At 36.6% G+C, this 20,375-nt stretch overlaps 1 protein-coding gene across 1 annotated transcript; it reads right to left on the reverse strand.

The window, feature by feature from the left end:
* Positions 1 to 11,638: 11,638 nt before the first annotated feature.
* LOC145132264 (GRAS family transcription factor) lies at positions 11,639 to 14,614 on the reverse strand. The gene is made up of 2 exons (XM_079066986.1): positions 14,371 to 14,614; positions 11,639 to 14,258 (listed from the first exon to the last, which is right to left on the reverse strand). Exon 2 carries the CDS (start codon positions 14,126 to 14,128, stop codon positions 11,906 to 11,908), a length of 2,223 nt encoding a protein of 740 aa, XP_078923112.1. The 5' UTR covers positions 14,129 to 14,258; positions 14,371 to 14,614; the 3' UTR covers positions 11,639 to 11,905.
* Between the last annotated feature and the right edge of the window lie 5,761 nt (positions 14,615 to 20,375).

The raw sequence follows: 20,375 nt of genomic DNA on the forward strand, positions 1-20,375 counted from the left end.
TTTGAGTCGACAGTGCGAGGTGAGTTATCCTCACTATACTCGAGGGTCTAAGGCACCAATGTCGGCCCTTTGGATTGTTATCTGGTTATGATATGCTAGTATGATCTGTTAGATCAGTATCCTAGAGGGTAGGATAATATTATATGTTATGTGAGTATGATCTGTTACATCGGTATCCTAGAGGGTAGGATAATATTATGTGGTATGTGGCATGATCCGCTAGATCAGTTGTTGTCTATAGACTGCTATGTGATTATCTGTTATATGTGCACATGTTTGTTTGGCGGTTGAGGCTTATCTGCTTTGTGCGAAAGCCAATAGACCTGGGCATTCCAACCTGTTGGTTGTGGGCCGTGAGTATTCCATCCCGAGGATGATTGGACTCGTAGTATGTGGGCATTCCAACATGTTGGTTGTGGGCCTGAGGTATTCCATCCCGAGGATGATTGGACCCATAGTGTGTTGGCATTCCAACCGGATGGTTGAGGGCCTGGGGTATTCCAACCCGATGGTTGACTGGACCCATAGTATGATGTTTATGATTTTATGTGTATTATTGTGGGTATGTGTATTTTGGGGGAACTCGCTAAGCTTTTGGGCTTACAGTTTCAGTTTATTGTTTCAGGTACATCAGGGGATCGCGGCAAGGCGAAGACATGATCGTACAGCTCCTCATGATTTGTTTATGTTTCTGGGAGACTCTGATATTATACATTTTGAAAACAAAGTTGTAATGATTTTTAATGGTTTGAAATGTTTTTAAAAGTTTTAAATTGGCCCGAATTTTATGGGTGTTACACATATAAGGTGGACATTGAGAAAGATAGCTTAATGGTTATGGATGTGTACGTTTATTAGTTGTATGTTATTAAAACAAGGATGTAGAATCATATGTTTATCAGAACCATGTACAAGAATGCGTACATGTATATAGGGATGTAAATGAAACAAACGTTCAATGAACCGTTCGACAGGAAGTTCATTACTTAATAAATGAACAAACAGGAACCCAAATTCTCATTCGTTTAGTTAAATGAACAAACATGAAAAATGGTCTCGTTCATTCAATTATATTCGTGAATGTTCATTTATGTTAGTTTATTCAAGTTCTTTTTATATTCATATATGTTCAATTGTGTTTGATTACATTTCTATATTATATGTTTGTTTATGTCCATATATGTTTTTTATCTTCGTATGTTTATGTTCGTTTAGCATGTTCACAAACATGAATAATGTGATTCGTTAAACGAATGAACATGAACAAGAACACTCGTTCATTTATCCATTTGTATTTTGTTCGTTTGTTCGGCTAACTTAAGCAAACAAACATGAACAAGCCTTTGTTCGGTTCATTTACAACCGTACATGTATAGAATGGCATGTATGAGTGTGAGCAACATATCACGGACACAACATATACTCTACATTTACCCACCAAACATAGGAGGATGCATGGAAGACAAACTATAAAGAGAAAAGGGATGGTAGACATTCAATGTCAAATGTTGGAAAAAAATATTTGGCAACATATGTAAATAGAGTTGTCATAACAAGGCTACAAGTAAAAAGGTGGAATAAAATATTAAATTTAAGGTTAAGAGTTCCAAGAAATAAAAGAGACAAAAGTTAATTACAATATTGCTAGTAGCATTAAGCTATGTCAAATTCATGTGGAGGATAAACGTGAACATGTTAACCAAGTTGACAACGTTGTAGTGCATGGTCATGAAGTGCCTCAACCCATAAGTTGGATAATCTCTTATGAAGAATGAGGAAGAGTAAGAGGTTTGTGAAGAAGAAAATAAGAAAACAAGTTGGTAGGGAAGATGCAAAAGGAAACTCAAAGAACATACTAATTAATTTAGACTAGTTTATTGTATTGGGTATGTGGTATTTAATTGCATGGGTTTCGAAACATTATGGTGCACATTTTTTTAACATTTTTTTTGTTATTTGTGATTGTACCCAGACGTATTCATGGATGAATGTTTATGGTTGTATGAACTTATGTGTTTTTAATGAATGGAACTTTATGTTGAATTATATGTATGAGTATGTAGTCCATTTGTAAGAACCGATATTTTTGGGATATTTATGATATATAATGTTACTTTGATGTCAAAGGCATTTTGGTCCTTTTGATGATATTTGGATTTGTAGGATGGTATTATATTTGTTTATGGTATGTTTAGAAGTTATGTAATGTGTTATGTTGATTGAAGAAAGGAATGTAATTAATAGAAATGAGATTGGGTTGGAAATGTTTAGGAAATGGAATGTAAAGGTTGTTTCCAGCCATACCACGATGTGGTAAGATGCTTGCCGCTACACGGCGGGTAAGGCGGTGATTTGGGTGAATTCTCCGTCATAAGTCGTGGGCAACGTACTTTGCTCCACGACGCGGTATTTAGGTGTCGCGACGTGGTGGTCAAAGTAGGTTGCTATGGATATTGGTTGCCATATCATGGCACAAGAAAGACCACAAAATCATTTAAGCCACCACTGCGCGGTGAGGTCTTCGCCATGACGCGGTTTCGAGTAGAAATAAATTCGATGTTTATGGTTCATTTGTTCATAAACGATTCCCATTTCTTTTGGAGATTACCTCCGATGACTTCAATGTTTAAGAGGCTTCAAGGGGCGATTTAGATTGCTAGAGGCAAGGGTTGTGTGTAACATCCCGGTTTCCAGGTATAAGATTTATTATTTTTAAAAGTCAAGATTCCCTTGGAACTCGTCGAGTTGACGGCCTCAAATCGACATGTTGAAAGGCCTTGGGCCGCACTTCTTTTTGGACCAACTCGACGGGTTGGAGAGGCAAACTCAACGAGTTGGTGGTTGATTAAGAAACCCTAATTTTTAGGGTGTTGCACCCTATTTAAAGGACTTAAGTCCCATGGATGGCCTCCCTAATTGCCTCCTCTGTCTAGAAACCCTAATTTTCGTGCATCCTCTCCCAAGTTGAGTGTGTGAGCTTGAAGAGTTGGTCCTTTTGGTGTTCTTTTGAAGGAACTTGAGGTTGGAAGTGTCTAGATTGAGGGGAAGGCTTCAGATCCAGAAACTCTTTGAGTATTGCAGTTCTTTTGAGGTAAAAAATCGACAACTTGCTTATCTATTACTTAGATCTCTTCCTTGGAAGTTTATTGTCATGTTTGGCTCATTTTTGGGATTGTTCATGGGTTGAGTATTTCATGAAGATATCACTTCGGATCTGGACGTTTTGTGTCCTCATTGGAATTAAAGTTTCAAGCTTTATCAAGTTCTAGGCCTCCTTCATGCTTTAGGTCCCTTATTAAGCCTTCCTTGAGTTTTGGAGCCTCTTTGTGACATGCATGGACGTAAAGTTAGCAACTTTACGTGGTTTTCCAGCTCTTGGGTATCAGATCTACATTTTTAACCATTAGACTTGATGAAAAGGACTGAATGTGTTAAGTTGGGAAAACTCGGCGAGTTTTCCAGCCAAATCGACGAGTTGGCTAGGGTTTTCCCGATTCTCTGAATATTGTAGGAACTCGACGAGTTGGTAGGTGCACTCGACGAGTTGGGTCAACATGGACTGTTGACCTTGACTGTTGAGTTTGACCATGGTTGACCAAGTTTGACCTTTGAGGGCATTTTGGGTATTTCGGAGTTTGATGGAACTGGTCACATGGTGGTTGTAGGCATTTGAGTCGGGAGCTGAGATTTGGGAGATGAAACTGGTCACATAGTGGTTGTAGGGATCTGTTAGATCTGTATTCCGATTATAGAATAATGATATGCTAGATCTGTTTGACTGACTGTGCATGCTAGTTAGTACTTGATATGATATCTGTTGTTATGTTATGTGTGGTTGGGTTGAGGCGGTCCTGCTTTGTGCTGAACCCAGGGCGTCCCGGATAGACTGAAGGTCGAAGGTGGCATACCAGTCAGACTGAAGGCCCGGAGAGCGTACCAGTTAGACTGAAGGCCAGTGGGCGTTCCAGTCAGGCTGAAGGCTCTATATGCATGTTGTTTATTGTATTGTTCCGGTTTGTTGTGTGCTGGTATTTTGGGGGAAACTCACTAAGCTTTGGGCTTACAGTTTTGATTATGTTTCAGGTACCTCAGATGATCGTGGGAAGGCGAAGGCTTGATCGTACACCTTGTCGTGTTTTGTGTTATGATTTCTAGGAAAACTCTGATGTGAAACTTATTTTAAAAACAAATTATAATAAATGATGGTTTTGTGGTTATTTAAAAAGTTTAAAACTTTCAAGAATTATTCGAATGTTACATTGTGCTTCTTAAACTCCTAAGGTAGTTGTCTTCTCCATTTCTCTAGTTTATGGAGCTTTAATGGTGATTTTCGGATTTGAGCTTGATATGTGAGATTTTTCTTGATTAGTTTGTTATTGGTGTGTGATTAAGTGTTTGGAAGCTTAATCCATGTTTTTTATATAATGGTTAAAATCTATGTTTTGATTCTAGGGTTTGAAACCCTAGAAATGGAAAATGATGAAGAAAGTGTTTATGTAGTATAATCTCCGATATATTAAGTGATTAATAGCTTGGTGAGAGTAGTTTGGCTAGTATTTGGACAAAAGATTGTCGAGTTGGTGTTTTACCAAAAATATGAGTTTTTGGTTAAAATCTCTAATGATGTATTAATAGATTAAGACATGTATTAAAGGTATTGATGTATGTGAATGTCATAGGTTGTGGCAAGGAAGAAATTGGAACTCATCAGAGAAGTTTTGGAGAAGTTGGAAGTAGGTTGCAATTCTACTACAAGAAGTGAGTTATACTATCCTTTTAGTGTATGATTATGAGAAGTGGATCATGTTAAAGCATGTGGATATAAGGATGTAATTGTTGATTATGTCATTGTCAGATTTTGTTATGTTTAATAACTTATGTTATGTTTTATGATGTGTGTTCACATGCATGCAATGAGCTAGAATAAGGGATCTCTATGAAGAATGTGCTTAGAGTCTTGCATGGAAACAACAAGACGATGAAGTACGATTGTTTAACATCCGGTAAATGTGTAGATGTATGGTCACTTAGGTGACTAGTTAGATATGTGAAAAATGAGTGTTATGTTATGATTATGTTGTATGTTATGTTATGTTATAACTCACCAGAGTTTGACATATATTGTTTCCATGTGTTTACAGTTTCATGTAGCAAACCATAGAGTATGTGGACTTAGAAGCATCAAGGACATCAGACTAGAATTTTGTTTCATGTTTATCCTTGTTTGCTTTAGTTATGGTTAGGATATGAATTGGTGACACATGTTGATATTTCTATAACATCCCAAAAATCAAGACAAAATTTTTGTTTTTAAAACCATTCCAAAATCCATAAATTGCACCTAAACATAGTTTCCAAAACCAAAATCATGAATCAGAGTATCCCAAAATCATAAGTCAAAAAAATCCATGATGATGTGTACAATCATGCCTTCACCTTGCCCCTATCCTCTGATGTACCTGAAACCATAAAATCAATCCGTAAGCCAAAACTAAGTGAGTTTCCCCCAAAATACCACCACACACATACATATAACGACATGCATACCGGGTCCACAACCATCAGACTGGATTACCCCTGAGCCCATAACATAATTCTGGATTGCCCTTACGACCCACAACTCATGTCTGGATTACTCCCGAGTCCACAACATAAGTCTAGCTTGCCTTCTCGGCCCTCAGCTTATGTCTGGATTGCTCCTAGGTATGTTGGCTTCCGCACAAAGCAATATTACCTCAACCCAACCGTACTATGCCGACATATGCAACAGATAAACATATAACCAACAAATAGATAGTCATGCAGATCTACCGGACTAACATAACACCACATCATGGCAAAATCCTATATTCCAGGATACATAATACAATCGAGTGGGCCGACATTGGTGCCTTTGACCCACGAGTACAGTGAGGGAAAACTCACCTCACAATCTGAATGATAGTTGAATTGATCACCGCTCCAAACACTGGATCTATGGGTTGCTTGTACAACATACATGGACCAAGCCTTAATCTACAACTCAAAATACCCCAAATGACCTAAAGTCAAACTTGGTCAAAAGTTAAAGGTCAACCTCCAACTGGTCACCATGTCGTGGTCATCCTTGGCCACGTCGTGGCTGCTAAACGACAAAACAGACGGGTTCCTACCCAGTCGCCATGTCGTTGCAACCTAAGGCCACGCTGTGGGGACTGGTTTGGACAACTTGATCCATTAAGCCATTTTCCCACAACTCCAAGAGCTTCAAAGCTGATCTGTTCCTTCCCATGGTCTTGATGGATAAACTTTCCAACTTTATCCATTATGACACCTCAACAAGTCAAGATCCCAAACCTTAATTCCTTAAAGGTGACTAAATGCATAAAGTTACTCATTAAGCACCCAATCTCTAGAGTTGCTCACCCAAAGTTTCCAGAAGGGTTTCCTACACCTAATAAGCCATAAAAATCGTAGATTTTTAGACATGCATGTCCAATGCATGTCCGTTCCATTTTAGGTAAAAAAAACATGACAATAAGGAACTCAATCTTGAGCATGGGACCAAAATATCGATAGATCCTCAGATTGGAACATATGACACTAAAATGACCACATTGATTCATAAATTTGCCAACTTTATGAGATCCCACCTTCCAATTTCTCACACCATTAAGATTAAGGGACAAAAGGGCTAGATCTAGAGACAAGTAACATAAAGGTTGGATCTTGAGGACTTACAAGAGTCCAGAAAACGTGCACAAGAGGGATAGGGAGAGTTTCTTGCTGAAACAAAGCCCAAGGGTGTCTTCATCTTCTTCAAAACACCACCAAACACACAAAAAACTAAAAGGTTAGCAATGGAGGCTAGGGTTTTCTCTTAGGGCTGAGGGAGAGTGATTGAGGCTCAGGGTGGGCAACCTTAACCATCACATTCCATAAAATAGGGGCTCAAACCTCATATTAGGGTTTGTTATTAAACAGCGGTCACGCCGTGGCGAATAGATGCCATGATGTGGCACTAGCTTAGTGACCACGAAACTTTGGCCTTGGCCATGCCGTGAGACTCAATCACCACGTCGTGGCCACCAAAAATCCAACATCCAAAATATCATATTACTTAAAAGAAACATACCCTAAACTTGGCGTTACAATTTCTAGGAATACTTTTAAAGTTTTTTGAAACTCTGGTTTTTGTGATGACATGTAAAATATGATATTTCCCATAATTTAAATGGTTAATGTTTATGAAAAATATGGGTTGTTACACCATTGCCGCTTTCAATGTTTGTGTTTTGAAATTACTAAAGAAACAAAAGAAACATTAACATGTGGATCCATGTTGCATGTCTCTGAACCACCTACAACATCAATATAAAATGGTTAGATTCCCTCTCAGTATATGTGTTCCGTGGACGTACACCAAAATTTACCAAAGACAATTGAATATTGCACAAAATGGAACCTTTAAATTGATCCTAGAAATATTTTCATTAGATATTTTAGGTAACAATTTGTATAAAAGGGACACCCCTATTCTGCAATCTGAACATTCTTCTAAAATATCATTTTTAACAACTAACAACCATCTACTAGCTAGTATTACCCTAGACAAAAGTACTAACCCTTCCCCCACCAAAACTATACAAGATAGGCCCTAACTATCAATTCTAAACCATGAACAAACTATAAGATAAGGCACATAGACAGAAATACACAAACATATTTGTCCATTTCATTTTGGTCCTAAGCGTCTAGACTTCGACCCTCATCTCCATCACATGCATCTGAAACTTTTATTGATCTTGAACCCTCAGAACTTCTATCACAATAAATTTCTTTTCAACCTTCGTCATTGCCCCTAATTCTTCATTTCTATTCAGATTAGTTTTCACCCTCCATCGAGGGTTAAGTATTCACATTTTTATCCTAATATGATAAGAAAAAAATACGAAGAAAAAAACTCACAAAATTAATGATAAATCAATGCATATTAAGGTTAAATCAAGGCACAAACATAACACTAAATCATGCTACAAATACGAACTAACCAGTGAATGTGTCCAGTTGAACCTTCTCTTAGGAATATCGAAGCTCCAATAAATTCTTTCTTTGTTTGTATGGAACCTAAAGCAAAAGGGGATACCTACCGATGAGGTGTTACAAATGGGAAGTAGATTGTTGGTCGTCGAGTTTTGTGACGACAACATTTTCCGTTGTGGTTTAAATTTGGGTTCTTTAAATTCACAAGCGACTTTAAGGGGAACGAATATAACAAAGTGATTTTCTCAAGGGTTTAGTTGTAGGGTGTGGAGAGGTGAGCCACTTCGGTGAAGGTAAGGTGTTTGTGGTGGCATGTGGTAAACACCCCCAAAGCTCCACCACACTGCTTTGCCTTTTGCGGTAGAAAAATGCGGCAACCCTCCCCCACTTTTCAATATTCCAACTGTTATATATATATATATATATATATATATACACACACACACACGTTAGGATTTTAAGCATACTTCTATCTTCATTTCTCAATTGCGAATGAAATGCCATCATTATCTTCATAGTTGTTGGATAATTGGGCGATGAAGGAATCGTTGTTTGTTGCAAGAATGATGAATACACAATTGAAATTCTAAGAAATGTTGAAGTCGAAAGTTTAAGTTCGAGAGAGAATGATGAAACAAACAACCAAAAGTTGCTTTACACATGATCATCTCGTACATGACTACTTTGTCAAGTATGTTATTCATGAAGCTTACCGGTTTCGAAGATGGTTCTGAATATACAAACATTTATTCCTAAATATAGTTGATGATTTGGAGAGGAAGTATCAAGTTTTCCAATTAAAATTTGATGGAGGTAAAAAGGTTTCACTCCATTAAAAAATACACAACCACGCTCGTCTATTAACATACAATACTGCGTCTGATTCATGGAATGCGTTTTTGAAGATGTATGTGCGAACCACACAAGAAATTGTCTATATGTTTTTTAAATGTGTCATTAGGATTTTCAATGCACGATATTTTGCATAAGCTTACATTCAATGACATTCAAAAATTGTATGTGGCTCATGTAAATGTAAACATACATGACTTTCCTAGAATACTTGGAAGCATTGATTCTCTCAATTGGTCATATGTGCTAATTGCCTAAATACATGTCACGGCCAATATATGTGAAGTGATCATGGACACCTAAAATTAATTTTAGAAGCAGTGTTTTCACAAGATATATGGATTTGGCATGCATTCTTTGTTGATGCTAGTTCCGACAATGATATTAATGTTATTGATAGTCGTCCATATTCAACATGTATATTGGAACTACACATGTCTATGCATTTGAAGTGAACGGAGCATCATACAAGTACGAGTATGTTCTTGTCATTAGGATATATCCTGGATATTTTATATTTTTCAAATCATGGACAAGTCCAAATGATAAAAAAAACGAATAAGGTTTAAGGCAACTCAAAGAGTTAGGAAGGATGTTGAATGAGCATTTGATGTACTTAAGAAACGTTGGCACATAATCAATAACCTAAGACATTTATGGGAGCTGTGAAGAATGAAAGATGTAATGTATGCATACATCATATTACATAATATGATTTTAGAAGACGAAAAAAATATGATATGTCTGTATGACGAAAAAGATATTAGACTACTCCACAATACATGGCAAATAGAATAGAAATACATAACGAATATACATATCCCAATCTTCGTAGAATATAATTACATAACTCAACTACCGTATGTAGATGAGGAATAGGCCTGACAATCGTGTCGTGTTCGGGTTGGTGTGTCATGGGTTGGCGGGTTGGCGGGTCAAAATATGCCAACCCAAACACGACCCATTTAAATATACAGGTCACGGGTTTGCGGGTTTGGAACATAAACCCATATATGACCCGCCAACCCATTTATTTATACGGGTTCATAGGTTGGCGGGTTCGTGGGTCAGATTTGGGTTCGTGGAACATAAACTTTGAGATTATTATTTAGGACAAATGGGCAAAATGGTTACAGACTTAGCCTTACAGGTTATGACTTACGACCTTAGGCCATCCACCACGAGTCAAAATGTCAAAACAGTCAAATGGTCTATAAATCAATGATATATATTATATAATACTTATTAAATATTAAGATTTGATACATAAATACATTTAAAAATAAAATATTTTTTTTTATTAAAAATATAAACGGGTTGGCGGGTCAACCTGTTTATTTTTTGAGAAACCCATATATGACCTGTTTATTTTTTGAGAAACCCATATATGACCTGTTTAATAAACGGGTTGGCGGGTTAGCGGGTTGAAAAACTCAACCCAAACCCATTTATTTCGTGTCGTGTCGTGGGTCGTGTCGCGGGTCGTGTCGAGAATTGTCAGCCCTAATGAGGAATAGAGAGAGGGAGAATGATTTTTAGCATAATTTTTTTTATTGTTATGTGATTTTGAAATTATAAGTTTTAAAATAGTGCAATGTTTTATTATTTTTTTTTATTAATGTTGATTTTGTTTTTATCTAGTATAATCTTTCATTTATTTTTAATTAATAAATAATATTGTATTTGTTTTTTTTTTTTTTAAAAGGACATAGACAAAGAGAGCAAGACAATTTCCTAGATGAAAGGTTAAAAAATTGACATTGAAGTGACAAATAAAAAAAAATTAAAGTTGTGGTATGTTACCACACCCATAGCCTTAGAGTAAAACCATGTGGAAATGAAGTCGCCACATCATCATATCCCCATTTGCTTTTAACCGGTCAAACCTAAGAGTGAACATATGTCGATTTGGGGCAAAACTGAACTCAACCCATTAATTTTGGTTTTCAGTTTTTAGAATCCATTTGATTCGGCTTCTTAATTGATTCAGTTACTGTTTTATCTAGTTGAGCCCATAGGTTTACACGTTTTAGGTCTGTGGGTTTTAGTTTTAAACCTATTTTCCGGCAAATATAAACAAAATAACTCACTCAGATTCTCTTCCATTGTTCTTGCCAATTAAAACAATCAAAAACACCAAAATCAACTAAATAGTCAAGGAAATATTAAACCGCCAAATTTAGAAGTTTACAACCAAAAAATAAAAACACCATCAAAGTAAAACACAAACAATCAATTACAACCAACACATGAAAACACCAATCCTCAATTACCGGGTTAGGTTCCATATTTTAGCTTTTTATTTTTTAAAGTATGTATTAAATATTAAATAATAAGAAATATATGTTATGGGTCGGTTTATGGCTTTGGGTTGATTCGGTTTTAGTGGGTCAGTTTTTGAACTCAAAACCCAAACCGATTTTTTTGGCTTTTGAAATCTGCACCTAATACCAATGGTTTTGATTTGGTTTCATCGGTTTTTCTCACTCCCGGACCGAAACCAATAGGATATAAAAGTACAAGCCAAATAAAATGTTATTTACTTCACCGAAAAAGAGCTTAATTACCAAATAAGATCAAACCTTATAGTTTATTGGTCAATGATAAAATGTCTCTCCTACTGTACCTTAATCAACGAATGAGGACATTCCATCATACAACTTCATTCCATCCCAATGGTCAATGGAATGAACCATTCCATTCCTTATCCGATTCCGTCATACAAAACACAAGTATAACGATATACATGTTAAGAAGAACAACATCACAACACAACTCGAGAGCTATGCATATCATAATTCAAAACAAGCCAATCATCATTCAAAACTTTGCAACTTTCAAGAAACTAGTATATGGAGTTAGTTAAGCATTCATTAACATTAAGCAGGTTAAGTTAAATTCAAGCAAATGCAGCTAGCCACATGTTACAAAAAATGTAAAAAGAAGCCAACAACATGCTTACAAAAATCATCATCTCTAATTAGTAATTATTATTAATAACAACTCACCTTGAACCGAGTTCCATCACCACTCAAGCAGGTTTCCAACAAGAAATAGCATAAACAATTCTTCCTTTCCACCCCTGCAAAAGCCAATTGTTGTCTTCATCAATCAAGAAATCTTTATGATATAAACTGACTTTCTCCCTCCCCCGGTTTATAATAAACCGGGAAAAAGGAACCGGAATTAAACCGACCCTCAAATTACGAACATGCCACTGCTTATAAGTCTCAGGTCTCTCACTCCTATCCCATCCTTCACATGCAATCACATTCAAAGCTTCTCTCCCAAAAATCTCTCTTTCAAGCAACGCCCTTTCAGGGTTCTCACGTGGCACATTCGTCTCAAGCATATCAAATAAAGCTGAAAAATGAAAAAGAGCTTCACGAAAACGGGTCAAGAAAAACGGGGCGTTGTAGGACCCGTTTAGGATTCCATGGATGAAAATATCCGGGTTTATCTTCTTTATCAGATTCAAAACAACATTTCTTGCACTATCCACAACCACTGTTTCATCAAGCAAGTTTTTAGCTCGATACATACAGTTCACTACCAAAAACTCACCTTCATCAAGCATCAAATCTTCAACTGTAACATTTTCCCATCTCTTAGCAATGGGAAAATACTCAAATTCCACATTGAATGACTTGGCATACGCTTTCAACCGCTGACCTGTCTCTTCGATTCGCTGAGCTGGACGAAACCCAGGTTGTGGAAACTCGATACCAGTTATCTTAACCCTAGGTGGCCCACCTTCTCTTTCTGAAATCCGTTGAATAAAAGTAGGCCATTGAAACCCATAAAGAATACCAAAATCAATGATGTGTACTCTTGATGCATTCGCTGATTTATCCATGATTGTTCTATTGGAAGCAAAATTTGAAATCTTTCTGAAAGGGGAAGATGCCATGTACAAATGGTAAGCTTTTATATAATCAGCAGCACATGTTTTCTTGCTGACTAATGCTTTATGGATTTGACTACCATTTCCAGCCAAACGTGCTTCAAGACCATCTGCAAAACAGTGAGCTAACCTTTGAGTTCCATCACCAAAAGGAGAAGCGTGTTGTCTGATTTGTTTCAGAAGATCATTTGCTTTTCTTCTGTCATCAGATGCAACAGCTTGTGCACAAGTAATCAAAAGGGTTCTCAAATCTATCACTTCTTTTTTCATGTTTTGTTTCCTCCGACGACTTTTGCTTTTGCCTTTTTTCCCTTTCCCTTGATTTAAACTTGTATCTTCACAATCTTGTAATGTGTCTTTACATTTTTCTACACGTAAAGTGTCACGAAATGAATCTAAAGCAACCTTACCTTCTCCCATACTTGACAGAAAAATCAAGTCAAGCTCTTTGGATCTTAAAGTGGAATCAGGAAAAATGGCTGCCTGCTTGATAGTCCTTTCTTGTTGTTCTAAATCTGTTGCATCTTCCCCAAAAGGATTCTTTCTTACCCTGGACACTGTTGATGACAGTGACACGTCTCCATTAGAAGAAACAATCAATTTGTTGCTAAAAGGAAGGAACTTGTTTGCTTCTTCAACGCCCTTTTTAAACTGCCATGCCATCTGATTCTCATGACAATGATCAGAAGTGCTTGCAGGAGAATCCAAATCCAAACCCCTGTCAACGTTATAATTTACACTGCTTGATGATCCAAACGATGTTGTGTATGATACATTTTGAGGTCCAAGATTGTGTAGATTTGTAGCATCATGTAAGTAACCACTGTAAGTGTTTTGAGTTGAGAAGGGGAAATCATCTAGGCTTTCTCTATGGGGGTCAACAGAAGTCAAACCACCTTCAGAGGAGGATGAAGTCCATGGGGGTGGTGATGGAGGGTACTTCTTGCCGAGAACTTCATAGAAAGGTTTCTCTGCAGCTTGAAGATCTAAAGACTCTTGAAGCATGCAAGACCTATCTTCCATGTCTTCTTCCATGAGTACCTGACTAATGTATCCCAAAATTGCATCTGATAAATCGCAATCTTCATGAAGCTCATCTTCAGGACTTGGAGTCATACTAGGCACAGGAAGATTGTTTAAAGGGGGAACATGCAATCCTCTGAAGTTTTGACTGTAAATGGAATCTCGATACCTACTACCTTCATTGACTGGAACATAACTTGAGAAGCTATTCTCAAACATAGGACCATTATTTAAATTCTTATTGCCCGGAAAAACAGGTATACTTCTTCCATTTCCATTCCCGTTTTCATCTGAGGAAGTATAAATTCTACCAAATCTCGGATCCATCTATGTCAACTTGATGAAAACCTTTAATTGGGTTCAACTTGGATTTTCGACAATACATTCAAGTTGCTAATCTTATTTCAAAGCCCTAAGTAGACACCGTTAACACAGACACACGAAGTTTCGCAATCTCCTATAGAACAAGATACTCGAAAAAACACAATAAATACACAAGGGTTTTAACACATAAGCTTAGAAATCAAACTCAAAGAGTAACAACAAAACCAATCGGGAATCCGATGTACCTTTGTACACAGCATACTGATCTTGGCCACTACCCCTATACTAGAAAAAACATGAAGCTTTTGAAATGAAAGATCGCTGGATATGACAGAGACTATAGTGCGGAAAGTAAATGGGAAAACTCGGTAGAATAATCCGAAAATGGCGCACTTATTATAACCTCCGATAAACGAAGGTTGTTGAAGCATCAATGACGTTCTTTTGACGAAAATAAATGGAGCATCAAAGAAGACTGACGTGGGGACACATAAATTCAGGGGAAACAGGAAGCTGCCCCATTATTTCCTAGGAAGATATGATAATTATTATCTTTTTAGTCCCCAAGTCCAAATGTTTTTACCTTCAATCACTTGCAAAATAAATAAATTAATAAATAAAAAAAATCAATATTATTTCCATTTTTTTCATTTTCCAGCAATTATAGAGAATGGAGAGAAAAAATCAAAAATTGATTGACACCAGAATTAAAAAGACGGAAACTAGGAAAGTTGTTGTATAGATTAGATTAGGGTGTTTAAAATCGGATATCCAAAAATATGGATAGTAGATTTATGATATCTCTGAATTTTCGAATACAAATTTAAAATATCAAATTTGGTTATTTGAAAATTCTCATTTTAAAAACAATTAAAAAGAATTGGAAAACCAGGTAAGTAATCTATAAGAAAATTAGAATTCACATTAAGAAACAACAATAATTTACAATTAAGCACATTCCCCATTTTTTTACTAACTTCGTCAACTTTTTTACAAAATTCTTTGTCTTTTTTTCGTTTCTTCTTGAATGTACTAGACTTCATGTTCATAGAAAATAAAATACGGCCACACTAAAACCATATTATAAAACTTAGTGTAAATTATAGTTTTGGTCATGTGGTTTAGGTAGATTCATACTTTTGGTCCAACCTTTGGAAAATGGACAAGATGCATACCTGTGGTTTCCCAATCTTGCAGTTTTGGTTCTTGGTCTATATAAATAAACTATATTGCCCTTTCTAATTTTTTTTTCTATTTTCTTTTACTCTTTTTAAAAATATAAAATATATTTTGGGCCCACCACCCCTAACCCTCCACCCTAACCTCACTGTCTCTCTCCCATTCTTCTTCCTTTTTCGGTCTTCTTTCACCATGTTCAAGAGTGCCACTCTACCCTATATTTTTTCTTCCCAGTTCTTTTTCCTTCTTCTTCCTAATCCATATAGAATCATAGTAGTGGTAGATATTTGAGATTGGCGTTGGTGGAGCAGATGAGGGGTTCGCTACTGTAGGAAGCAACGGAGTCACCGGGATGGGGGAAACAACGATGAAGAATAGGATGGTGACGATGGAGAAGATGGTTGATACAATGTCGAGGATATGATAGTTTTAGATTTTACACAATGTAATTTTGAATCGATGAGCCATTTGTCATAATTGGTATGTTACTAGGTTTAGAAATATAAATGGCGATAGAGATGAGATATACACATGTCTCTGAAGGGACAGAGGTTGAGACACTAAAGGGGGAGACGGAGGATCTATGAGATCTGAAGGTGATGAATCAAACGGAACAGGAGGATAGGTGAGATCTGTAGGTGACGAATCAAAGGCAAAGGGATGATAATGGGTGGTTTCAAAAGGAGATATGGAAAGGAGTTGATGGGAATTGTCATCTTGTGTTCTTGGAGAAAATCACCATTATTGAATCTCCTTGTGCCCAGATGGAGGAGATGAACTGAAATAGATGTGTTCTGATTTTCTTATGGTAATGTTGATTGATGATGATGGGAGATGAAGTAGCAGTGACGACTAAAGCTCTGGGGATGTTTATGGCAGTGAATGAGAGAGATGAACATGACAGGTTGTGGTGGGGTGGGGGTAGGGGCGGGTGGTATGGTATGATGGACATTTTTTATTTTTTACATTATCAAAATTTATAAGTGAGTAAAAGAAAATAGAAAAAGAAAGTAAAAAATGCAATATAGTCTACTTATATGGATCAATGACCAACACTGTAAGATTGGGAAACCACGGGGATGTGTCTTGTCCATTTTCCAAAAGTTGGACCACAAATGCGAATCTACCTAAACCACAGGGGCCAAAATTGTAATTTACTCTAAAATTGATATCGAGCGGGGCTTTAATTCTTTTACACCTTAGAAACATTAATTTTTTTTGGTGAAAACTCAAAGACATGAAAGACTTTTAAGTTTTAACTATTATATATTAGGCCGGAGGAAGTGGTGTTACTCTATTCAAATTTTTTTCACTGTCACGTAAGCGATACGTTAGTTTTTACCACAAAAGTGTGGTTCCTTGCCACACACAATGAGTGGTGCCATATTTTTTTTAACAATTTAATTTAAATAAAAACATTATTTTTAATAAGAAAAACATTACATTGTCTTACTTAAAAAAACCATAACATAACATTAAAAAAAATCCTAAACACTTGGAAAAAAAACTAGAAATCTTAAACTGAAATTCTTCAAAAGACGAAGATAACGACATTTTCTAATGATTTTTGGATAAATAGATATAGAAAGATATAAGAATTGGATTTATGTTTAAATAAACTAGTCGTTTACTCGCGCAAGACGGCGACGGCGAATAGTTTATGAACGTTCTATTTTGAGGGTCGCATATAGTTTGGTTTTGTGAATTGTTTCCCTTTTGGTGAACGGGGAATAGTTTCGGAGCTATAGGCGCAAGTGGTTGGTTTGTTTCATCTCAACGATGTATTTGATTAAAAACAAAAACGCATTGTTGTTTTAGGTTAATGCAATTTGGTTTCAAAATATACGCATGTTGATGTATTTGATTAAAATGAAAGTAAATTATTGTTTTTAGTTTAAAAATACAAGTGTGTCGTTGTTTTATGCAAAGCAGCCACAACGAGTAGTTTTTTAGACAATTAGGGGCTCTCATCTCTTATTAATTTTCCAAAAAGTACATTTGTAATCCTCTTTTATATTTTTTTTTATTCTGGTTATTAATTTTATCATATTTCTAATATAAAATAAAAAATATTAGAATTCTTGTATAGATCAAAAGGAGGTTAAATTCACATGTCATACATTTTTAGTAATTGTATAAGCAAATAGTAAATTATTGTTTTGATGATCATAATTTCATTACAAATCAATGCGTTATTTACAATAATGAAATTAGAAAAGGGAAAAATAATTACATGAAATACAATACACAAACTTTTACACATCACGATTGTTATATATGTCGTATGCTAACCACCTCTTTCCTATAAAAGACAAAAGTTCGTATAATTTATGGTTAGAGAAGAACTTAGCAAACACCAAAAGTTTATAACCTAGGTATGAGAGCATACTAATGATTATGCAGCTACATTTTGCCTGAAAAATGAATAACTGTAAGACCTTCCAGTATGCCTAGCACGAGCATGCTTGTGGTCTAGCTGGCCACGAACAACAGTCGTGCACACCAACCCGCATGTTCGTGGTTAGCCGTTTTCGTTTTGGTTCGTGGTGGGGAGAAAGATGGTGCATGCCCAATAAAACCGTTTCTTTGTTTGACCGAATATTATAGTCGTTGAACGACTAACTTTTCCATAATAATAATAATAATAATAATAAAAATATTAAATAAAAATAAACATAAATTTTAACAACTTTTACCTATAAAAACCACACTATACACACATATTTCTTACACCATTCTTTTTTTTCTCTATACACAAAAACACACAACATTTCACAACCAAAAAACCATGCATCCCAACCAAAATACCCCCTAAACTTTAGAAATCGCAAACCCGATAACACTTTTGCGTTAGATACCACCCCTCTATGATGCTCAAGATCGTTCAATGATGCTCAGAAGTTGGTATTTCTCAAGGATTACACCATATTGTGCCACCATGATGAATGTTGGGCCATTAGCGTTCATGATGCACCACTTGTGCATCATGATGCTCCACTATGGTCAAGGTGGTCAATCATGTGTGTTGTTGATGCTCATGGGTTGTATGACATTGATGAATGTTCCAGATGATGATGTATGGCGGGATATGATTGGTTGTCACCATTCATGGGCCTATGGGCCAATGGACTTGGCCCATTAGGGTTTTAGGTATGATCGCTCAAGTATAAATAGACTCATATCTTCATCATTATGAATGCGCATAAATTTCAAGAAAGTAATCATTGTGAGGTTGAGAGCACTCCTTTAGAGCAGTTAGTAAGCAAGAGAGATTCTTTTATTTTGAGAGCTCAAGCGAGGTGACCTTTGTGTGTGATTGAACTTGTTCTTGGAATTTAATAAAATCCCCTCTCTCTCTCTCTCTATCGTTCTCCCGTGGATGTAGGTCACCTTGACCGAACCACGTTAAATATTATGTTCACTTGATTTACATTTTTAGAAGTTTTATTTCCGCAAGTTCACCAAAGTTTGTTTTGATATTTGTCTAAAGTTCTTAACTTGTTTTGTTGTCATCCCAGCAAACTGGTATCAGAGCTATGGCTCAAGACGTGAGAGTTAAGATCGACAGGTTCAATGGAAAAGATTTCGGTTTCTGGTAGATGCAAATCGAAGACTACCTCTACCAGAAAATTTTACATGGACCATTGTCCAAAAGTAAACCTGAAGGAATGAAGCAGGAGGATTGGGATTGTTAGATCGGAAGCCACTTGGTGTGGTGAGATTATCATTGGCAAAGAATGTAGCATACAACATTGTCAATGCAAAGACTACTCATGAGTTGATCAATGCACTATCTAACATGTATGAAAAACCTTCAGCAACGAACAAGGTTCACTTGATTAGATAATTGGTAAATCTAAAGATGAAGGAGGGTGGCTCGGTAACTGATCATGTTAATGAATTTAATTCAATCCTATCGAGGTTGATGTCGGTTGATATTAAATTTGAAGATGAAGTTATTATCATCTTTGCCTGATAGTTGGTCCGGTACAGTGACAACAATTAGCAGCACAACTGGGGGCGCTAAGCTGACATTCGAAGGAATTCGCGATTTAATCCTTGGTGAGGATGTATGCAGACGGAGTGCTAGAGAAGCTTCCAATAGTCTTCTGAGTACTGAAGATAGAGGAAGGAGGTCAAACAGAGGATGTGGGGTTAGTGGAAGATCGAAGTTGAGAATGAGAGGTGGACAGAACAACAGAAGGGACGTGACCTATTGGAACTGCAAAGAGAGTGGTCATGTAAAAATTCGTTGCCCAATGCTCATGGCAGATAAAGGCCAAAATGGGATGAATATGGCAGAAGATTTTGAAGGTGATGCACTCATTTGTTTAGTTGAAAACTCAATAGAATCCTGGGTGCTGGATTCTGGTGCGTCATTTCACGCTAGTCATTCCAAACATGTGATGCAGAACTTCATGAATTACCAAGGGAAGGTCAGAAAGTCAGATAACAAGTTTCTGGATATCATGGGTGTTGGAGATGTGGTTCTCAAGACGACTCTAGGTACGAATTGGACTTTGAAGAATGTCAAGTTCATTCCAGATCTAAAGAGGATGTTGATATCAGTTGGACAACTTGAAAATGAAATTCATCATGTTACATTTGGTGATCACAAGTGGAAAGTGAAGAAGGGAAAATTGATCATTGCTAAAGGTCAGAAACATGGTACACTATATATGGTGTAGGTTTCTGAAGAGGAAGCAAGCATTGTTGAAGGAGTTGGAACATCCACTCTATGCCACAAAAGATTTGGTCATATGAGTGATGAGGGAATAAGGAAGTCTGGATCTAGTGGGAGGATGCCAGATTTGAAGAATATGACAGATGCTTCTAAGCCATGTTCTATTGGTAGACAAAAGAAAGTCGGTTTTGTGAAGATATGGAATCCACCTAAGTTTGGGAATTCGGGTTCAACTCATTTTGATGTATACAGTCCAACTTCAGATTCTTCAGTGGTAGGATCCAAGAATCATGCAATACCTATCTCTGGCCAAAGGATAGGCATATGTACAAGAAGCAGTGGGATCTCTAATAAACCTGTAAATAGTGGGAGCTTTGGGGATAATGG

This window comes from Lactuca virosa, chromosome 8 (assembly GCF_052849685.1).
Source record: "Lactuca virosa cultivar CGN04683 chromosome 8, Lactuca_virosa_CGN04683_v6, whole genome shotgun sequence".
In the NCBI taxonomy this organism is placed as follows: Eukaryota; Viridiplantae; Streptophyta; class Magnoliopsida; order Asterales; family Asteraceae; genus Lactuca; species Lactuca virosa.

Bases quoted from the DNA above. Each gene is read 5' to 3' on its own strand.
- LOC145132264 (XM_079066986.1), bottom strand. From the start codon at position 14,128: ATGGATCCGAGATTTGGTAGAATTTATACTTCCTCAGATGAAAACGGG.